Source organism: Typopeltis vanoorti, chromosome 7 (genome assembly GCF_054136105.1).
Source record: "Typopeltis vanoorti isolate ZY-2024b chromosome 7, IOZ_Tvanoo_1.0, whole genome shotgun sequence".
Classification (NCBI taxonomy): Eukaryota; Metazoa; Arthropoda; class Arachnida; order Uropygi; family Thelyphonidae; genus Typopeltis; species Typopeltis vanoorti.
The window spans coordinates 6967607-6991035 of NC_143555.1; the positions used below are offsets into that span (position 1 = coordinate 6967607).

Sequence of the window (23429 nt, forward strand, 5' to 3'; positions counted from 1 at the left end):
CATTAATTCACCAAACTGCATACATATATGTCATATAATATGTATGCATAGAGGACCACAAAAAATTATACTGGAAAAAGTCTGTCCCCAGATACGTAGTTGGTACTTCTATAGGTCACTGCTCCAATGACCATGAAGTATCTGTAGAAGAGAGACAGAGCTGAAACATTGTGTTTGTGAGATAGAGGTTGAAGTGAGCCTGTGAGGGAAGGGTCATCTATGAGCTAAATTGCTCTCCTCTGGATAGCATCAAGAATTTTTAAGGAGGTTTTAGGTACACCACCCCAAATGTGTGTATAGTATTCTAAAAATGGGTGGATTTGGGATTTAAGAGAGGGGGGCTGGAAAGTTCTGATAAACATCTAGAACAAGAATGATATTAAAGCAACTGATAAACCACAAGAAAGAACATACTAGTAGTAGAGTTAAGAAGGTAACTCATTTTCTTATATTCTTGCATGTTCTTTCTTGTGGGTATATCAGTTGCTTTAATATCATTTTTGTTCTAGGTGTTTATCAGGACTTTCCAGAACCCCCCTTGTATATAGGGTTAGTAGCCGGAATGGAAAGAATGGGTTTTCCTCAACACACTATCAGGTTGATAGCTAACTTGTATAAGGAGCAAGAAGCCACGGTAAGAACAGGTGTTGGATTGACTGACTGGCTTCAAGTTGGAAAAGGAGTTAGGCAAGGATGTTTACTTTCTCCCCACCTGTTTAGTATATATGCAGAGGACATCATGCGTGAAGCATTGGACGAGCTCAAGACAGGAATTAGGATAGGAGGTAGATTGATCAGTAATCTGAGGTATACTGATGATACAGAATTAGTTCTTTGTCAAGAATTAGTCCTATTTCTTGACAAAGTTAACAAGATCAGTAATAACAGAGGACTTCAACTCAATTCTAGCAAGACAAAGATTATGGTTCTCAAAGGAAATACAAACAGAGAAGCTCTTGAGAAACAAGTGTACCTTAATGGAAAAAGAATTGAGGAAGTCAGCAAGTTTGAGTACCTGGGATCCATTATTAATGTGAAGAATTGCTGTTCAGAAGACGTCAGAAAAAGGTTAGGAATGGCTAAAACATTCCTAACCTTTTTCAGTCAGAGACCTGTCTAAAATCTGGAAGGATGGATCTATCTCCATGGGAACAAAGTTAAGGATTTTGGATGCAATTGTTTTTCCAACAGTGACTTATGGATGTGAGACTTGGAACCTAAAGAAGTCAGATAAGAAACGGATATCTGCTTTTGAGATGTGGTGTTACAGAAGGAGATATCCGTTTCTTATCTGACTTCTTTAGGTTCCAAGTCTCACATCCATAAGTCACTGTTGGAAAAACAATTGCATCCAAAATCCTTAACTTTGTTCCCATGGAGATAGATCCATCCTTCCAGATTTTAGACAGGTCTCCGACTGTTGTTTTAGCCATTCCTAACCTTTTTCTGACGTCTTCTGAACAGCAATTCTTCACATTAATAATGGAAATCACATACTGACAGAAGAAAGTTAAAATATTTTGGACACATAGAAAGGATGGAAGGGAGACTTCTCAGAACAGTAACAGAAGGTAAAGTTCCTGGAAAAAGAGGAAGGGGTAAACCATAAATGAGAGGGATCGATGGTGTGTGTGGAGTGACTGATCTTCAGAGAATTGAGGCTGCCAGAAAAGCAAACAACAGGCCTACATGGCGAAGCCGCCTGGTGTGGCACATCATCAAGTATCTGTAGATGTCCAGTGAGCATAGAGGGAGAGAGAGACCAACCCATAGCTCTTATGAGTGTTACTCTTAAACATATGTAAAGGATTATATACAGCAGAATACCTCCCATCATAAACAACCTAATACCTCCAGAGCAAGCAGGCTTCAAGACCAGGAAGAGGATGTTGTGAACAAGTACTGACTTTTACATCAAAGATTGAGAATGGTTTTGAGAGACATCTGAAATCTATTGCTGTGTTCATTGACTTAACATCAGTATATGACAAGTATGGAGAACGGGCCTACTATTTAAATTTCTGAAGATGATTCCATGTAGAAGATTCGCCAACTTATTGAACAATATGCTTAATAACAGATGGATACAAGTATTTGCAGGCAATTCAAAACGTCGACCACACAAGCTTAATAATGGACTCCCTCAAGGCTCCGTACTATCTCCATGTTGTTTAATTTACATATTTACTATCTTCCTCAAACCAGTTCAAGGAAATTTGCTTATGCAGATATCCTTGCAATAATCACACAAAAGCACCAAGTTTAATGAAGCTGAAAAATAATTACAAATGATTTGAAAATTCTGGACTCATATTTCTAACAGTGGCATCTAAACCAAAACCTATCAAAAACTGAAGTGTCTACCTTCCATCTTAATAGCCATCAAGCTAATTTCAAACCTACTATATACCCTATATACCAGTAGCCCAATCATGAAGATACTTCACATGCAAACTTTGCTTACACTTGGATAAAGGATGGAACCAAGAATATAATTTTTTGGCATCTTTAATTTATTGTTTACTATTGCTATATTATAATCATCATGATCAGTAACCCATTTCATGTTGACTACTGATCTGTTTGTTTTAAAATTATTTATTTATTTTATCCTATGCACAAGAAGTACAAGAACTTATAGCCCACGTGATTGACATTCTTCTTAAAGAGCTGTTGGAAAACACATCATGAGGAAGGCTGTTCTAGAGGAAAGAGGTAGATGGAATAAATGAGGAAGAGAAGAAGCTGGTTTAATGAGTTTGCAGTTGTAATGTAAGGGGATATAGAACAGCAACTGCTCTTGTTTTAACAGGCCTAACAGCAAGTGGAGGAATGATACTTGCCAATTCACTGGAGCAGTGCCCATGGAAGTACCTGTAGATGAGACACAGAGCTGAAACATTGCATCTGTGCAATAGAGACTGAAGTGAGCCTGTGAGAGAGGGTCACCTATGAGCCGAACTGATCTCCTCTCGACAGCATCAAGAATTTTTAAGGAGGTTTTAGGTGCACCACCCCAAATGTGAGTACAGTATTCTAATAATAGGTGGATTTGGAATGTATATAGGGTTAGTATCAGCGTGGGCATAAAATACCTTCTTGAGTGGAAAAGAATGCTTAATTTTTTAGAAGCTGAGAAAGCTATTGATGTGATGTGTTTGTACCAAGAAAGGTTAGAGGTAAATGTCAGTTCAAGGAGAGTGAATTCATTCTGTTTAGTGATGTGTGTATTATACTGAGGATGAGGGAAAGTGAGCTAAGATTCCTTTTGCAAGAGAAAAGGCAGGACTGCATTTTGGCACCATTGGTGCCTAGGTTATCCTTGTCCCATTGAAGCATGGTATCGAGATCAGTATTTAAGGTGTTAGCTCTGGAGCACAACATTTGAGTACAATGGGAGAGATGCCATCGGGACTAGTGTTCATGTTATTTAATATTCTTATGTCTTTCTTCTTTCAATTTAGTCAGGGAATCTTGCAGACTTGTACTAGATTTATTCAGAAGTATAACATCATCTGAATAAAGTAAAGAGTTAACATTACAAATTTTAATATCAGATTTAATACCACTTTCTTTCATAGTGTGATCCACATAGATCAGGGGTCGCCAAACTTCTTTGACTGTCGACCCCTTCAAGAGTTTCTTGACTTTTTATCGACCTCCTCTATTTTACTATTAGGTAATTTTAATATTACGTAATATGTATGTTGATGAATTTTAGAACATTAATGCTTACTTGTATGTCAATGCGCAAAAATGAGACTGGGATCGAATACGTGCAGGTATAAGTAAATAAGCAACCGCGTGCATGTTGCAATCTCGCTCCCGCTGCGCCAGCAGGGCAGGAACCACCGACATCCGTTTATTGGTAAATACATCATTTTGGCCTACTTGATTGGCCTCCGTAACTATTTTTATGACCTTGCTCCATCTTATAGGTCCTATTCATGTCACTGTTCCCACGATTCACTCTTAATTGCTTTGTCATTCAGGATAGAGGTAATCCAAGTTAATCAAATTAAATATTACCCATACAATGATGTCTTATATTTTTCTATTGACCCCTAACAATGTTATATTGACCCCTGGGGATCGATATCGACCACTTTGGCGACCACTGACAGATAATGAATAACAGTGGAGAAAATGTTGACCTTTGTTGCACACCTATGTATTGCTTAATATAAATGTCTCATTTACATCATATAAGTGGAGTGTTTTGAAACGCTTTTCCTCTTAGCACCATGTCATATTCTCAAGATTATTCAACTATTTATCTTAAAGTGAAAATCTGATCCTGACAACCTCAAATTGGCCTGAATCTTTGTTCTTCACCAAGCTTCCTTTTTGCAAATTTTCTTAGCCGTTTCTCAAGTATACTTACAAAATCTTACCATAAATGCTCAGTAAGGAATCACCTCTGCAATTCTCTCATTGTTTTATTTCCATTTTTATAGATGGGTACTATGAGAGCTTTGCTCTTATCCTCTGGAATTCAACCTTCTAACCAGGCCTTCTGAATTATGCAATGCAGCCACTGTAAAACTTTTATACCTCCATATTTGAGCATTTCTGGCAAAATTTCATCTTTTCCAGCTGCCTTTCTACATTTCCAGTTTTTGATGACATTTTCTACTTCAAGTATGAATATGTATTCCTGACTGCATTCCTGTTGGGATTTTTCTGCTATCGTGCTGACACTGCTTGTTTCATTTAGTAGTCTTTCAAAGTACACCTAAACCTCTTTTTACGCGAGAGATACATTCATAAAAATGACGTGTAAAAAGAACTACTGACTCCATAGTGAAGATTGGTTCCAAACCTGAAATATAAACAAAATGAAAAAACAAACATTAAATTTGTTAGGATCATAAGATGTTTATTTACATTTCATGGAGAACACACATACATATAATGAATTTTAATAACTTAAAAAAAAAAAACATATTCATTTCAGTTGTTTGCTAAGGATTCTATAAAAAAATTATGTTATTTGCTATCAGTTTCTGACAATAAACATGAAAGGCTTTCATTTTCGTGATACTGTAATATCACTAGTACTACTAGATATGGTATTATCGTCATCAATTTCCGTCTCAACTTGTGGAATTCTTCTTGTCATGTCTTGAACAAAAGTACCACTGGTTGTTTCAGTAGTTTTAGACATGAACTCAGTTATTAATCGCTGTGTTGATGCTTTAGATAAGTTGTAATATAATTCTCTGTATGAAGACATTAACAACTTAAGCTCACGTGAAAACTTCCCAGCATGTTCTTCATTTGGATCATGTCGGGTAAAATAATTGCCTAAATTACTGGCCAGTTTAAGACCTCCTTTAATTATATCAGCAGTAAAAGTAGGATTATCTTGGTCATTATCATTAACTTCTTAGCTTTCAGGAGTCTCAGAAACAATCTCCACTATTTCGTCTTGGCTAAGAGGTTTATCAATTAAAAATTCTTCAATATCTGCCGATGTAAGATTATCAAATCCTTCTCCGCCAATTTCACATGCCAAACTTATTATGTTGGGGAATTCTGCAGTATGATCGAAGAGAACAGGAGCATTCTCTTTAACACATGCGGGCCAAATAGCTTTCCAGCATGCATTCATAGTTTCTGGTCTCAATTCAGATAACGATAATCGAACCTGATCAATACAATCCATAATTGAAAATTTTTTCTACACATCCATAACTGACAGTGTTTCATCATCATTTAGCTTGTTAGAAACGTACCGAAATGTTCGTCTGACATAATATGTTTTAAAAGTTGCAATTATACCCTGATCTAGAGGTTGTAGCAATGATGTGGTATTGGGCGGCAGAAAAAAAAATTGCACATTTGGGTGTTCTATGGCAGGATGACCGGGTGCATTATCAAGAATCAGAAGCACTTTAAATTCGAGACGTTTGTAATTCAAACAGCATCTAACTTCTGGCACAAAATGTTTGTGGAACCACTCAGCGAAAACATCAATGGTCACCCAAGCTTTTTTGTTGGCCATTCAATGAACTGGCAATTTTTGAAAATCTACGCCTTTCATTGGCTGTGGTCTTAACATCCGATCTCCTAAAGCGTTCAAACAAAATAGGAGTGTTATGCGATCCTTTGCTGCTTTGAACCCACCAACAGTTTTTTGCATTTTTGATATGTAAGTTCTGTTTGGCGTTTTTTTCCAGAAAAGGCCGGTTTCATCCATATTCCAAACTTATTCATGAGTGTAACATCCATCTTCAATTATTTTAGCAAGTTTTTGTGGAAATGCTTTAGCAGCTGTTTCACCTTTAATTTTTATATTATGAAGAGCATGTCTTTTAATAAACTTAGCCAGCCAACCATTGCTTGAATGAAATTCATATTTTTTCCTCAATTGAGATGAAGTATCTGGCTGCAGTTTTTTAATCTGTTCATAAAATCTCAATCTGATTGCTTGGTGGAATTTCTGTCAACTGGCATTCTATTTTGTACATTATCTTCTATCCACATCACTAAAGCTTTTTTTGGCCTTTTCTAGAACAACATCTCTTGTGTATGATGATAATTTCACACTCGATTTTGTACCAGAACATACCGCTTTTTCTAATAGCCTTTTCATTTTTCTTTAAGATCTTACAGTTGACTCACGGATTCCAAAACGCTTACTGACAGCCTTCGCACCTTCCCCAGTTTGAAAAAGATCTAAAATTCGAATTTTTATATCCAAGGAAACGGCTTTCCTTTTTTTTTTTTTTTTTGGTTATCGGCAACATCATGTGAGGGCTGTATTAAAATCTTCGGTTAATGAAATAAAAGTTTGAAAATTACATACAGCTTACCATTTATTATTTCTTGGCAAAATTATTAATTTTATAACATGATTTTTATTTCACTTAAAAAATGCAAATGCAAAAAAATGCAGTAACTTTGTTGTCTACTCAAACACCAAATTCAAACTGCTAAGAACTGCTTTTTTGTGCGCAGTCAGTTATGTACTGTAATTCGGGGAATTCCCAATAAATGAAATTCATAAGAATTTAGAATTTTCTTAATTGAAACAAGAATGCAATTCTACAAAATTCTCAGAATTTTCTTGAATTACGGATTTTTTCCTAACTTAGACTTTAGGTTGGTTGCATAAAAGTGAATAAAAATTTAGTAAAAAAATTTTTTTTTGATATCCCAATTCATGTAAAAAAAAATTTGCATAAAAAGAGGTTTAGGTGTAATTACTCGAGACATCCTGAGTATCTTTATTACAATTTTCATGTCACCTTTATCATCTCTGATGTCTTTTACAGTTCTTTTTCCTTCATTTCTCAACTTTTTCAATAGCCTCCAGAATATTTTGCCACCTTCCTGATATTTTCTATGTTCTTGCCAAAGTCTTTCCATGACTTTTGTTTAGATAGTTTTACATAGTGCTTTGATTTCTTATATTTTTCTCTATTCTCTAAAAGCACCAGCTGACTTACTTGCTAAGAAACTTCTTAGAAAGAACTATGCTTTCTTCTTTTCCTTCCTGCCTCTTTAACTTCCTGAGTACACATGGAGTTTGATTTTTCTATCCTTACAGACAACTTTACCACATGCCTCTTTGGGTGAATCAATGTTTTATTCAGGATTTGCCACTGAATCTCCAAGGTTTGGTTTTTGTTTTCCAATTCTTTCATTTTTTCTTAAATGATGTTTGTGCATTTGAGTCTATAGTTCACCTCTGAAAGCTGCTCAACACTATTCATTTTAAACTAAATTTTATAGACTTAAACGAATTAACAAAGGATTTTGCTTGTTTGTCAGGCTTGAAAATAATTTATTTTTTATTTTATTTATTTTTTTTGAAGTTAAACTTAATTTGTGTGTGAGAGAAAAAGCATATCCCTTATGAAGTTTTTTAAAATCAAATTTTATGTAAATAATTATATCTGTATATTTTTTATATTAATTATGTTTATTGTTTTATTTATTTATTATTATTATTTTTTTTGTATTATGATTCTCTTGTCTGAGACTAAGATAAGCAAAAGTAATGTTGGTTAAGGGCAGAATTCAGGAATGGACAAGAATGTGATATTCTTGTGTGGGGGGGGGGGGGGGGGGGGCTCATGGCTTTATCAAGAGTATGTGTTGCATTAGTCATTCATTTACTTGCTTTTTACGATAAAGTGAAAATCAAGATGTAAAAGTGATGTAGAGAAGTTGCAAAACAATTTAAATAGAATTACAGTGCATGAAAGGATAATGGTTGTCAGTTTAATGTGACAAAGCATAAAAGTTATGCACACTTTGGGATGAAAATATTACAAAGCCATATATTGTGTGTGTGTGTAAAACACTATGGAAATAGACTGCAAGAACATGATTACAGATATCATTCGGAAGTGAGAGGGAAATAAAACTTAGAGGGCACATTGCAAAAGTTGGCAGAATAGCTCAAAGAATCACTTGGATGTTGAAGAACCAAAAGAACATTAACAAGTGAGAGATAAGGAGGTTATTATTCCTCTTTAGAATTATGGCCACACTTGAATAACTATGCACAGATTTGGTTGCCTGGGTTTCCTAGGAATGGGGAAATAGTGAGAGAATTCAAAAGTGAGTGACCAAGATGGTGACAGATCTGATGTTCCCTATAAGGATAGCCTGAAGATTTGTGATTTACAAAGTTTAGCTGATAGACAAAAAAAAATAGAGGAGAGGGGGGGGGGGGGAAATGAGAAAATCATACATTACTAAATGGATTTTATAGGACTGATGCCAAAGAAAAAATAAAGGATCATCCTTTGAAGTTATGTAAAAATGTGGTTAAGGAGAGTGTGTGAAGACTAAACTTCTATTCGAGAGTGGCACAAAAGTACTTAAGAGATGGAATAGGTATAGTGTGAATAATGGTTGGCATGAGCACTGTAGATGTATATTTTATTCATCCATTTTGCGGTATAGGCCAAAACAAAATTAATTTCTTTTAAACCAATCTCATTAAAAAAAAAAAAAAGTAGCAGTGTCTTCCTTACTGCCATTCCTTCAATTTGCTGAACAGACCTTATTCACTAGAAGTACACTCTGGTAAATAAGCAGAGTGGAGGGGATTCTCACCATACCAGACATAATACACAGCATGTGTTGCAGTGCCTCTCTACAGCACAGATCACTAATACGAATTGTGTGGCCATATTTTGGCTAGCGCTTCCTGTAAAAATACTTAGAATAATTTGTAGAATGCATTATTATTATCAAAGACCTCCACTGAAAGAAAAAAGTCACATATCACCCACATCAGCTGTCATACCTTTCTTGAATTCATTCACATGCACTCACCACCTCCAAGTCCATGCAGTTAGCCTAGTGGCTTTGTGCTTCGCAACCATATGCAGTATCCTAGGTTCGATTCCTGTCAAAGACATGAGGAGCTTAAGGATCTTCCTCAGCCATAGCCAAGTTAGCCGGTCTTGGGCATGGACAGCAGGGTTTTTTCCCCCAGTTTATCTGGTGTTTTTCATCCCGCAAGCAGGCAAACTGGTCCGAGGATACACACGGATTACAGTCAGGAATACTGACCCAGCCATAGGTCTGATTCGTCAGCCTATACCGGTTCTGGAGCCCGGATAAAATTTGGGGGGACTAGATGGTACCGTGAACTCTCTTAAAAAGGGGGAACTCAGTATCATCACATGAAATTTATTTATTTTTACCACCTCCAAGCTAAGACAAACAATTACACCCCATTCTATGAGAGAAAAATCTAGCTTTGTCCTCTTTCTTGAATGCATTCATTCTCAACTTTCATGGATGCCCTCTTGTCCTCTCCCAACCTTCCATAAAATAAAAAATTCCATCCATCTCCTAGCATCTGGAATGATCCTTTCAGAAGTTTATAGATCTTTATCATATTACTCTTCTTTCACCTAGTTGCAAGTCTGCAGTCCACAAAATTTCAATCTGTTCTCATAATCTACATTCCACAGTCCCAGTAGCTATAACAATCTCCTTTGAAGTACACTCTCCACTGCATCACCTCAGAAACCAAGAGATAAGGTTGTCATACAATAGTCCAGGTGAAGTCACATCAAGGCTTTGTAAGCATGCAAAATGACTTCCTCATCCTTATATATCAATTTTCATTTCAACATTACAATTATTCTCTGAGTTGTATTTGCAATTTATGCTATATAATCTCTGAACTTCAACTTCCTACTTATTGAAATAATATCCCTAGCCTGATCAGTTTCTTCTATTATAATCCCAACAATATAATACACAAATGTGGATATCTCAAAACATCAAAGCACATAACTTTACATTTAATAACACCGAACTGATAGCAATTTTCACATGGCCACAATTCCAATCTATTCATATCATTCTGCAAGTGCTGCATATCAGTTGCATTGATTACCTGCCTATATTTGTATCATTAACAGTAAACAGCTGTATGCATGCTGTCAAATCCCTCCCAATGTCATTAATGTGAAAGTGCATAACAACTGACTCTAGAGTACACCACTGGCCACCTTAAACCCTACAGACTCATCTACCCCCCCCCCCCCCAAAAAAAAAACTTTTGGATATGTCAGTCAGCCATCCTGTGATCCAAGCAGTTTATAACCCAATCTCATATCTTGGCTTGTTCTCTCATTTTGAAGTTTCCTCCACCTAAATGGTGCTTTGGCCTTCAAACATTCACCAAATATAGTGGTGAATGATTTAGAATCATCTTTCACAAAAAGAAAATGATTGCATGCTGCAAACTGGAATTATTCATAGTTGCTTAATATACTTTTATCTGACACATACACACAGACAACATAAACAGAATTCATTCAGCCATCTTAGGTATACATTTCTCACTATACATAAATGTAAGCAATGAAAAGCTAAAATGATGCTGTCCACATAAATGGGATAATCCACAACTTTTGTAAACACTACAAATAGTAAATGAGCACTGAATGGATATAAAATGGGTATGCATTGAAGTTTCTGGAATAAAAACTATGTAGAAACAGGAATTAAAATAAATAATTTACTAAGTAAATATTTACAACCTGATGTTGTGCCAGCTCAAGTCAGCATTATCAAAGGCACTTCAAAGACATACTCAGTGAAGATTAAAACCTCCAAAGCAAGGATAGTTGTATGGAGGAAGACAGTAGTGCCCCCCCCCCCCTGTGGTGATGTTTTCTATCTGTCCATCTCAGATTACTGATGATGGGCAGATAGAGCAGTATGCCAAAATTTCTGCAGGATTACACCAACAGTTCTATTATAGTTCACTGGGTTCCATAGGAATGAGACACTTCCAGGAACAGTCTGTGATTTAAACTGGGATCTATATAGTACTTTGCTTTTTTTCTACCTAATGAAATGGTCTTCATCCAAATCATGAAGTACTAGTCTGTTTTTTGGTTGTCCATCATGTCTGTCCAAATTACTGAATCAGACATTAACATGGGATACTGTAGACACCTAAGGAGGAGGAGAGAGGATCCAATAGTCCTCAATTTGTCTGAGAAAAGTGGAGACTTTGTCCAGATGTTCGTAGACGGCTCTGATTTCATGTTGTTTCAGAAGCAAGCCCACTTAAAAATCTGTTCTATCTTTAATGTAGAGTAGGGATAGAATGTATATACAGGGTGATCCAAAAGTAACAGAAAAAGTAAAAATTCAATAATTCGAAAAGTATAGACAGTAGAGTGATGCGGTTTTCACAGAAATGCACAGAAAGACATGGGATTGTTTTTTAATAACGAAAAATTTTATTTCCAGAATAGTAACATTTGCCACCGACAGGTGGCACTTCGGTCGTGTCAGTAGTTTGTGAGGTGGCACAGCACAGTTTGCAACACAGCTAGGATTACAAATGTTCAATGTGACGGCCGTCATTCATGAGAATGGATGTCAGACGTGTCACGACACCCTGCACAGCATCGAAGAGGGTTTCAGCTGTAATTCCTGCACATGATGGCAAATAGCTTCTTTCAACATGGCCAATGACTTCGGCCGACCTCTATACACCTGTGACTTCAAGTAGCCCTATAACCAAAAGTCACAAGGTGTAAGGTCTGGAGATCTTGGTGGCCATTCGTGCGGGAAAGAGTGACTGAGGACATGGTAATCGCCAAATGTCGATCGCAGCAGGTGCTGGACAGGACCTGTGATGTGCGGAGGTGCTCCATCCTGTATGAATGTTACACTATGGAGCTTGCTTCTCTTGCACATTTGGAGTTCTGATAATACAGCTTAACTAAAAGTGATTATCTCGTAACGATAACATGCCTCACCTTGGCAGAACGTTTAACTTCAGTAATAAACATTAAATGCTGAAAGTTTAACTTCAGTATTCACTACATCTGAAATTTACATACATCACGGTTTAAATAGTGACAGGTAGCAGCTCCGGGACCGCTACAGCACCACCTGTCGATGACAAATGTAACTATTCTGGCAATAAAATTTTTCGTTATTTAAAAAAATCCCATGTCTTTCTGTGCATTTCTGTGAAAACCGCATCGTGCTACTGTCTATACTTTTCGAATTATTGAATTTTTATTTTTTCTGTGACTTTTGAATCACCCGGTATATAGTCTGGTTGGGGGCAGGGAGATTTGTTGTTCTTTCTCAGGAGTTCAGTGAGGGCTTTTGTAGTAAAGATGTAAGTACAGCCTGTTGTTCTGAAAGCAGAGATCCTGAAGACAAAATTCACTCTGCCCTGAAGGCTAAATTTGAAAATTCCAAGTTTCTGGACAGAATGGTGATGTCCTTGTCCTGGAGGTTTTTAATTTTAGCATTCATTGAGTGTGTGTGTCTTCGATGTGCCTTTCATAATGCTAGCTAGACAGGAAACGTCATATTGTAAATATTTAGTTTCATTAGTAAATTTATTTTCATTCCTGTTTCTATTCTAGAAACTTCAGCACGAATCACTACAATTATGGAAATCTGAATATGGAAATAGTAATGGGTCACATCCTGGAAAGTGAGTAAGAATGTGGTTAGCAAAGGCATCAGGACCAGAATTTTAGCTTGGAGAATGGTGAATGAGTGGAATGGGCTGTCAGAGTTTGTTGGGAATGATATGTCAATAAATATTCAAGAAGAGGTATATAGTTATTATGCAGAGAGAGAGAGAGTTAGAGCAGGCTTCTTGTGATGAGCTTGCTCTAACTCTCTCTGCATGATAACTATATACCTCTGCTGCATGGAGTCCAAAAGAACTCCATGGAGATGCCTATGCAATAATAATTAATATAATACTCTTCCTGCAATGTCCTCAGTTCAAAACTCACAACCTCGCACTAGCAACACTAACATGACACTAATTGTCATTTTTCATATCACTTCATCTCTGACAGATTGATTTATTCCATGAATAATTTGAGGTGAATCTAATAAAATAATTACACAATATTGTTCATAGCATTAAATCACACTTACCTTTAAATTTATTTAAACAACCATAACATCCAACTCTTTTGCAACCCCAGTACATGTGGCAGAAGAACCTTTTACATAATGTACCTAAAGTTAACAAAATGAAACATGTTAGACACACACACACATACAAAAAATGAAAACACTGATCCAATGTTTTCATTTTTCTATATTTTCAAACGAAAATATAGAAACCAATCTATATTTTCAAACGAAAAAAAAAAGAGTAATTTTTTGAAAACTGTTGCAAGCTACCATATTTTTAACAGTTTTCAAAAGCAGTGCTATGTATGAAAAATTAATGAGAATTAAACAATAAATATTGATCTTCATTAATTGTTTATATGTGTTTTTTTAAAATAGTTTATTAAAATAAAAGTAATAAAACCCAAAATGTTTAATATATTATTTTTTAAGCATTAAATGCTAAGCAATATGCAGACAAAACTACAGATTTAGTTTATTGTGAATTTAATCTGTAAAGGTATTAACTGAAATTTAATCTGAAATTAATCTGTCTCCAATCACTTCAAACAGCGAGATAGGTCTATTAGTTAAACAGACTCACTCAAACCTTAGATTTATGGATATTAAAAGCACTGAGAATAAAAATAACTTACTTATTAAATACATCATCATGATTAGCAAATCCAACTAGAGCAATAAGCTTAGCAAATTATTGGAATGTAGTGAAATTAAGAATATTTCCTTAGTCAACCATTTTACATATAGTGATATAACTTTAATCAAGTTATTTAATTCTTGAAAAGTGCTATTTTCCACAAATCTATAACTGCAGCGATCAATGTATATTAAGTACCACCTATGGGAACCACCAAAATGTGAAATGCCAATATAGTTGACTTATTAACTATACTGACATTTTCATATTAAATATATATATATAAAAGCAAATATTTGGAATGAATTACAACAGTAATAACTTGCACAACTGACTGCTAGATGAGCTATTCTTGCTGCAAAGCAAACATGGATTTTATCATCTATAGCTACAATGATGGAATGAGTTATTGATTCTGAAATATCTGTGCATTAATTTTATAAATGACTCCCACCCACAAAAGCTTGAAAACCTATGATACATTACTATTGTGAGTGGACTAAGGATTTCTTTTTTCTAATTTTTATTAAATTTAAGAACATTTTTGCAATTTTTTATTTTATTCATTCACAGGGTTTTCTTGAGAGGAACCAAGGCCTTATTTTAAATGATATCTGGAAATCTCTTATTAGATCTTTTGACATATCGGATGTCAATTTCTCCTATGACTGTCTAAATACTCTACCAAGTGACAGCTGGCATGTCATAGGCACTGCAGCTATGTTAATATGAATTGGCTTGTTTTTACTTCTGATGATTTATTCAGTGTTAATGTCATTATTAATTTCTTTATGTAAGCACCCTATAATTGTAAATTACAGATTTAATCAATTGTAAATTTATCTGGAAAGGTATAAACTGAAATTAATCTGTCTCAAATCACTCCAGCCAATCACTTCAAACAGAGAGATAGGTCTATTAGTTAAATAGGCCCACTCAAACCTTATGACCATAAAATCATAGATGCACAAAATGATTAAAATTGACACAATTCGTTGCAACTATTAAATGAAACCAAAGTAGTGGTCTAAATTATGTTTCACAATAAACTGTATTCTTCTTTTTACCCTTTACTGAAGCATAAGCAAACAAGTGTGCAAGTGACATAACATCATGACCAGGCTAATAATATACTAATATGTAGCACATAGCAATAAACTATTTTGCTACTTGTGTGTGGAAAATATTTCTACATTGATTTAGTTCACACTATTCTTAGTAGAAGGTCAGACATTATTATTTCCTGTATTTTGATAATATAAGTTTGACTATTTAGATATAAATAGCAGAGCATGAAATGAATACTTTGGGGAAAATTTGGAGAAAAAGGCAACACTAGTAATGAGTATCTGCTGAATTTCTGTTCAGGACATCATTAGTTTCTACTAATACAATGTTCCAACATAAAGATTTGTATAAATTCATTAGACCAAAGACAGAAGAAAAGTTTTGTGGGTGGTATTATTTGGTAATAGCTATATCTTTTCACCAATCAATTCATAACACAAGAGTATACAGGAAATGTGAACAGAAGGGATTACTATTTAGTTTGAGTAGAATAAAAATTAATTTCATACTGAAAATTAAAATAGCTAGGCCCTTGATTTAATGGACTTTGGATTAAACGTACAAAAAATTTCTGTCCTAAAAAAAAATTAGAACCTTTTTTTTTTTTTTTTTTTTAATTTGTGAATAGAGCACACTAAAGGTTGAGTTAGTGAGTCAGCATTATCATGCATCTGGTGTTGGACTCAGGTTATGTCATCTAGGTGAGAGAAGAGATTAAAAGAAGAGGAGTGATTAGTGGTGTGGATCAACACTGTCAGTCTTCAGGTACAGTTCATTCTATTCTATTGTTTACATTTTGGTTGTTTTTGTGTTTTACGTATTTTATAATAAATACGTAATATTCATCTATCATTATGACCTCATGGGATAAAGAAATAAAGCATAAACATGTTAACTTGAGTGTTGCACAAAAATTAGAACTGATTGAGAAGTTTGAAGGTGGTTATTGCACATGTGTGCGAGATTTAGAGTCAAAAAACAAGCAGTTTCAGACATTTGCAAAAATAAAAATACTTAATGAGTTTGCATTAAAATACAATGTAGACAGCAAGCCTTTCAGCAACTTTAACTCCACACCTCTCATAACACCACCACTTGAACACTGCTGAACAAATTATTTGTACAATGTTTTCTCTAGGTTTTTATTTTTTGGCCACTTTCATATGTTTTTTTTTTTTTATTACCAACTATAGAAGTAGTCTGAGAACAACTAAGCATTTCAGCAACTTATGCATCACTACATAAATCTTTTAGAAAAAACAAAACCACTTTTAAACAATAATATATCCATAGAGATTCACATCGCAGGATAGTCAAAAATTTGCCTTTACCAAGACATAATTAATATTGTTTGTTCTAATAATAAACTTCTGTCACAAAATATGACTGCATTCAGGCAGATCTATCTCTCACGTGTCTCTTAATGATTTCATTCCAAAAATACTGGCAATCAGTATCAGAAGGCATCCTATGAATTTCTATTTCCTCTTCTCTTGATGCCTTTTATTTTACAGAGATAGTACCTTACTTGAATTCTGCTGATGTTGAATTTGAGTTTGTCCCAGTAGCTATTTTTCACAGTCTGTCTTAGTTCCTTAATTAAAACAGTGGGGGAGGGAGCAAGGGCTTTTTTAACTAGGCAATGGACTTCCAGTTGACATAACATATCATATTGTATATCAACATTTTCTTTTAAGTCAATACAGTACAATTTTAATAGCTAGATCCCAAATTATCAGCCCAATCTTATTTATTCAGTACCCAGAAAGACAGAAGGCACAACAAAAAGGTGAGGATCAGAAATTAGGTCATAAGCTGGTTAGTTCTCTTGGCTTAAAAGGCTGTGCGCAGATCTCCTCTCAGTTAGCTAGTTTTTGACCTTTAATTGACCTTACTCATGAAAGCTGATAACCAAAACAACTAGAGGGAGGAAAATGCAACTTATGGATGTTATGAATCAATTTATAGTAGCAGCTTAAAATAATACTTAAAATTTAAAAAAAAAAAAAAAAAAATTCCTAGCAGTTTAAGATACTTACACTTTTGAGGTGGTATTAAAGATCCTGCTACCTGATCATGTTCACGATTCGGCATGTATTCATCACAACACTGGCAAATAACATGATGCTGATTTGGGACACATTTATAATCAAGATGATTTTCTAAAAGGATATATATATATATATATATATATATATATAACACATTATATTTATAACAAATTAGACTACACTGCTTAACAAAATTTACAAAAAACTTAGAAAATGTGGTTTAACTTGGTGTTGTGTGTGATGAAGCAGGACAAAATTTGGTGTGGTACACAAAAGAATAACAATGAAATGAAGAAACAGAGTTTCCTCATTTCATCAAATCATCAAACTGAGTCCCATCTCCATCCAGCAAGGTAATCCGTCCACTATCATTTTTACCCCAACAAAAATTTCTCTTCGGCAAAAAGAGTCCTTGGGATTCTCCTTGGATTGCAGTGTCAGTCTCTTCTCATATGCTAATATTTTTCTCCTTACAATACTAGTCACTTCCCTAGTCCGAGCCTTATATTCTTCATTCAACTGTTTCACCTCTCTCTTTAAATGTCTTCCATAATCTCTTTATCTTTCTTCACCTCTCTCTTTAAATGTCTTCCATAATCTCTTTATCATCTGCAATTTCTCGTCATCCATTTGACTCCAAATTGCTTTATCTTCTTCTTCACCCAAGGTATACAATCTACCATTGCTGACAACAATTTTTTCTTAAGTAGCTCCATACTACTAACCTCTCTTCCTTCAAACAATTTCATCCATTGTACTGCTGCAAGCTGGTTTCTAAGTTTATGATAGTTGCCTGCCTTATAATTTCACATAAATTCCTTCTCCCTTCATACCTATTCATCCTTCAAGTCAAGACTACATGGTCACTCTCACCAACTGGAGGCAAGTATGACATATCACTCATAATGAAATCCTTTGATGCTAAGACAAATCCAAAGCTCTTGAACCTTGTATTCCTCCAACCACATACTGCTCAAGACAGCTATCCCTCAAGAAATCCAAAAATTCAGTTCCCTTAGTAGTGAATAATGCCTCCTTTGCCCAATTTATATTATAAAAAAATCATGTTAAGATATTTAAATATCTTAACATGATTTTGTTTACAAAAAAATGTTATTTTAGATAATCAAAAACAAACCAAAAGATGTATAAAATATTTGTTAAAATGGTATTTTACTGTAAGAAGGATATAGTAGCAGTGCTTGTAGTTTTGCTATTAGTGATTGACTAGTGAGGCCATTAAGTCTAACCATGCCTCATGGCTGTCATCGGTGGAAATAACCTATCATTCAGCAGCACGAAGAATCGGCAAGATATATATATATATATATATATATCTTCCTACATCATTGGAATTAAAATACCTGTACAGAGGGCAATGAAATAATCAAGTGGAAAAGAAACTTAATTGCACTGTAAATAAAGGTATCCAAGTCCACAGTTACTGAAAAAAATGTCTCTTCGTGGTCTGTGACACCTGGCTGTAGTGACATCATTTTATGCGGTCGCAATTGAGAGAATACAGTGTATGCTCAACTGTGATATGGAAATGAACAGTTGATGGACATGAGAGAGAGAGAAAAGATATATTTATATATGGAGGAGATGTAAAAAATTGGAACGGACAGAAAAATATAAGGAAGAGTTGGAAACAATTCCCTTTAAGAAATAATGAAAAATATAAGGAATGAATTTGTGGATTCCTTATTTGTTCAAGTTCCTATGAGAAGTTTAGGAATCTTCACTGTTGTAATTTTTTGTTTTTTTTTTTGCAGTTAAGATTAGAAGAAAAGCTATTCTCTGTTTGTGGAACTGACAGTATCAAGTAAAAATGCTTGAACGTTCCATATAGTTGTCTGTTTCAGTGCTGGATTGCTGTTTTTTATGAAGTAAACTGTTAGCGTTTTTGGTACTTGTGTAAGAAAATTTGTTGCTACTGTTTCCCTTAGTAAACTTAAGGACTGATCAGAAAATTGTGACAAATTTTCTGATCTAGAAAATCTTGATTTTCTAGAGCAAGAGGTACAGATTCCCTGATATATTTTGTATTTAATGCCAGAAGATCCAATATTTTAAAGTTATGAATGCATGTGTGAGTGAATAAAAGGTCTTCTTATTATTCTTCTCTTCTCAAGACAGGTTGAGTTCCTCATAGATAAGAGCCTTCCACTACTCTCTGTCCAAAACAAGCTCTTTCATATGTCAACAGTTTTGAAAGTCCAATGCAGTTCTGAGGGCTTTTTATGTGCCATGAGTAAAGGATCATTATTGTTTTAATATAAATTTATTATTTATATATATGTACGAGGGCTGTTCGATAAGTCCGTGCAGAAATGAAGAAAACAATTTTTTTGGGACAAACATTTTTTATTTTTCAACAGTCTCCTTTGAGGTCTATACACTTAGTCCAACAATGCTAGAGTTCTTTTGATCCCATCCATATAGTATGATTTGTCCAACTCTTCAAAATTTGCAGTTCTTTCGGCAATCACCTCATCATTTGATGAAAATCTCTTTCCTGCCAGCCATTTCTTTCATGTTTGGAAACAGATAGTGGGGGGGGGGGGGGGTACAAAAGGACTTTGTAGCGTAAATCGAACAATTTTGCAGTCACAACTGCAGAAGAGTGAGTGGGTGCACTGTCGCGGTGAAAAAGAATCTTCTTTTTCACCAAGTGTGGTCGTTTTTCCTTTATTTCATTATTTAAATGATCCAGCAAAGACGCATAATACACTTCATAATTGTTTTGCCCTTTTCCAAGAAGTCTATGAAGATTATGCCACGAGCATTCCAGAAGATGGTAGACATAACCTTTCCTGATGAAGGAACGGTTTTCACTTTCTTTGGAGCAGATTCCCTGCTTGCAACCCATTGTTTTACTCTACGTATGTTCCTTGGTCTCAGGCTGGTAGTGATGAATCCATGTTTTGCCCACTGTTACGAAATGACACAAAAATAAAATTCCTCTGGATTCCGTTGAAACAGCTTCAAGCTGTCCTTGCAACAGTTCACACGTTGATGCTTTTGATCCAGTATGAGCAAACGTGGCACCCATCTTGCAAATAGTTTTCTCACATGTAAATGTTCACGTAAAATATTATGTACGCGGTCATTTGAGATGCCCACAGCCTTAGCAATTTCACACACCTTCACTCTTCTATCATCCATCACCATATCATCGATTTTTTCAATAATTTCTGGAGTAGTGAGCTCAACAAGGCATCCAGAACGTTCAGCATCACTTGTGCTCATATGGCCACTTTGAAAGTTACTATACCACTTATGAACTGTTCTAATCGAAGGTGCAGTACTCACCATAATGTTAATCAAGCTTAGCATTGGTTTCCTGAGCTGTTTTTGCCTTTCAAAAAGTAATGTTTAATCACTACACGAAATTCTTTCTCATCCATTTTTCACAAATCATGGCACTTGATTGATTCAAATGAACACCAAACACAGAGTAATAGATCTATCTGACTGAAACTTAGTGTGTGATTCTCCAACAGTTGCCAGCAACTAAAAATAATCTTGATACGTACTGGTTGCGCCATCTCTTAGACTTTGCATGGATTTATTGAACAACCCTCATATTAAAATAGTGATATATATATATATCATATCCTAATTTATGCTCTAGTATATGTCTACACATTTTACCGTGTAGGTATTCAGAACCGAAATCTAAAAAAAAAACAAGTTTCCAGGTGAAAAAAAACTCCTACCTCTGCATGAGACCAGCTAACTCACCTTTAGTCAAAAGAGACCAGATAAAGGTTCCTCACATCACTGATGGAATTTAAACCCAGGTCTTTCCAACTAAAGGGCTTTGTCTATACTGACTGAGCTACCATACACACATATATATACACATATACTTTGTTAATAAAATATATATAAAAAAAGCTTAGTTTCATGTATGTAACATAATGAAACACCAAATGCATAGGCCTAGCAGAAAAACTTGTAAAAATTAGGGGAAAATATATATGTAGTAATTTTTATTATTACGTAGAACCTCTTAATAATTAACAATATACTCTCAAAGTCATTAGTGTTATTTCCACTGTGATTCTTTACTCTGAAAGTGCACAATTCATTTCTTATCATGAATAACACTTCACCACCATGCTTATCTTCCCTATTCTGCTGAAATATGCCATACTCTTTGATTTCTAACATCCTCATCAGTTAATCAAGTTTCATCGATACCAACAGTCTTTGGAAAGACTGACTGAAAGACTCTACTGCACTATCCCTAATATCAACCTCAAATCTTGTACTACACGATTTAAATTACTTCTCAGGTCGTAGCACCCATTACTATCACTTCTGCTAGATTTTCAACTCTCTTCACTGCCACTGCCACACTCACTATTATTTCACCAGGCAAGCACTCCTCTGGCACTCTACTCTACTCTACACATCCTAAATCATCGCATCTCCATACATGATACTCAGAACAGATTCATTCATCCTTCTCTCACTGCAACCCTGACTCTTACTACTTCCAATTTCCTCTCTTTCCCATTTTCCCCCTTTTTCTTATCTCTCTCTATCCCTTGCTTTCACATTCTCCCAACCATCTCCAATTTCCATTCTTTCGCCTTCCTCTCTCTCCTTTGTTCTCTGACATCTTTTCTCACACCTACTCTCGTTCTTCTTGCACTAGCCAACCTCTCAAGCCTCCTAATATCTTCATGTCTTCCATCTTACTGTAGTTTCTAAATGCTGGTGGGCTGGGAAACAATGCATTACAACTGGTAGCTGCAATGTTGAATACGATCAATATAATACTAAGACAATAAAATCCCAACAAAAGACAACACACAATCATACAGAAAAAAAAAAAAAATTTCAATAGCACAAACTTCAAAACAAGTACTATTGGTAACAATATCCTTCCTTGCTACTAATAGTTTTTTTTTTTTTTTTTTTTTTTTAACAGCGCAGGTCAACTAACTTCCTATATCTTGGCGTACTAGTGCCACTCTTATTTATCTTTATGTGTACACAATAAGGAATTTGTTGAATTTTTGTTACCTTCCTATAGTTATGGTAGCATTTTTTTTAGAATATTTCCATTATCTGTATATTACAGTGTTCCATTTCTGCAATGAAAATGCCTTTGACACTTTAGCAAAAGTTTTTAATTAAAAATCAAGTTTTTCAATGCGAGTCTTCTGTCTTTTTTTTTTTTAATATTACTGTGTATACTTTTAGATAGAAATGTGCAGTCAAGATAAGCCATTGATTATAATGTATACTACATGTGCTAAACAACTGAGGAAGTGGGCTCATGGTAACAGGTCCCTTTTGCTATTCTAATGGTGTGGAGTCAAGTAAAAAAGCCATGCAAAAAAGGGCATTTTTCTATCCAAATCTACTGTCTGTAGTAAGGCTTATGTGTAAGCTCATAGTCCTAATCTACATAAACTTTCGCAAGAATCAATTAATAAAACTTTCATTCTGCATGATATCAACATATGTGATGATAGTTACTCATGCCAGCCTGAGACTACTTGTGAACTTCTGTGGTTTATTGACTTATTCCAGCTTTTCAATCTGTTCTTAAGCAATATGACAGTCTTGGACTTCTTGGTGAAGTGAAATATATAAAGAAAGCGAAAGGTTAATTTGTGGATTTCATTCACAAATTCTCTTTTTTTTTCAATTCATTCTCTGGGGCAGCAATCCAACTCAGAATGTTTTTTTTTCCATGTGTATGAGTGAAAGTCGTAATTCCAAATAATGTTCCTTTAACAATGCTTCACATAATTAATTTTTAATATCTCAGTCAAGAATGGTGAATATTTAGAATGAATTTCCCAATTTTCAGATGATAAACAAATAAATAATAATAATAAATAAATAAATTGTGTTAAGCATTTGAGAATACTAGTTGAAGACAATAACTGAACATGAATGTTTTGATATACAGTTGGACAATGACTACAAATGAAAAATAAGAACAGAGTAGTTTTCAAAATGTAATTACAAAATTTCATAGAGAAAAAAAAATCCCGATTTCAATTGAAAATATACTTGATAAATTTGAAAAATTAGGCTGTAATGTGATCTTGAAGATTTTTGCATTCTCATTTGGAGCATTTCTCTGAAAAAGTTGGTTCAGTAAGCAAAATGCCGGGTAAAAATTTTGGGACATAAGAGAAAGAAATGGGACACCTAGAATATCCCTATGTCAAACTGATGAAAATTACAACGAACCGCAACTATCATCATTTACAGCAATGCCCTCTACTGTCCACCACCACCATTAA

At 34.8% G+C, this 23429-nt stretch overlaps 1 protein-coding gene across 3 annotated transcripts in view; it reads right to left on the reverse strand.

Annotated features, from left to right (window-relative positions):
• LOC150104471 (E3 ubiquitin-protein ligase CHFR-like) overlaps positions 1-23429 on the reverse strand; it is a 232383-nt gene that overhangs the window by 53941 nt on the left and 155013 nt on the right. For all 3 annotated transcript variants that reach the window (XR_016548572.1, XM_090395650.1, XM_090395651.1), the window contains 2 exons: positions 17140-17262; positions 13414-13497 (listed from right to left, as the gene is read on the reverse strand). Coding sequence is in view for 2 of the 3 variants with exons in the window: in XM_090395650.1 (XP_090251776.1) it covers positions 13414-13497; positions 17140-17262 (207 nt within the window). In the remaining variant the exon portion in view is untranslated. The remainder of the gene's footprint in view (positions 1-13413; positions 13498-17139; positions 17263-23429) is intronic.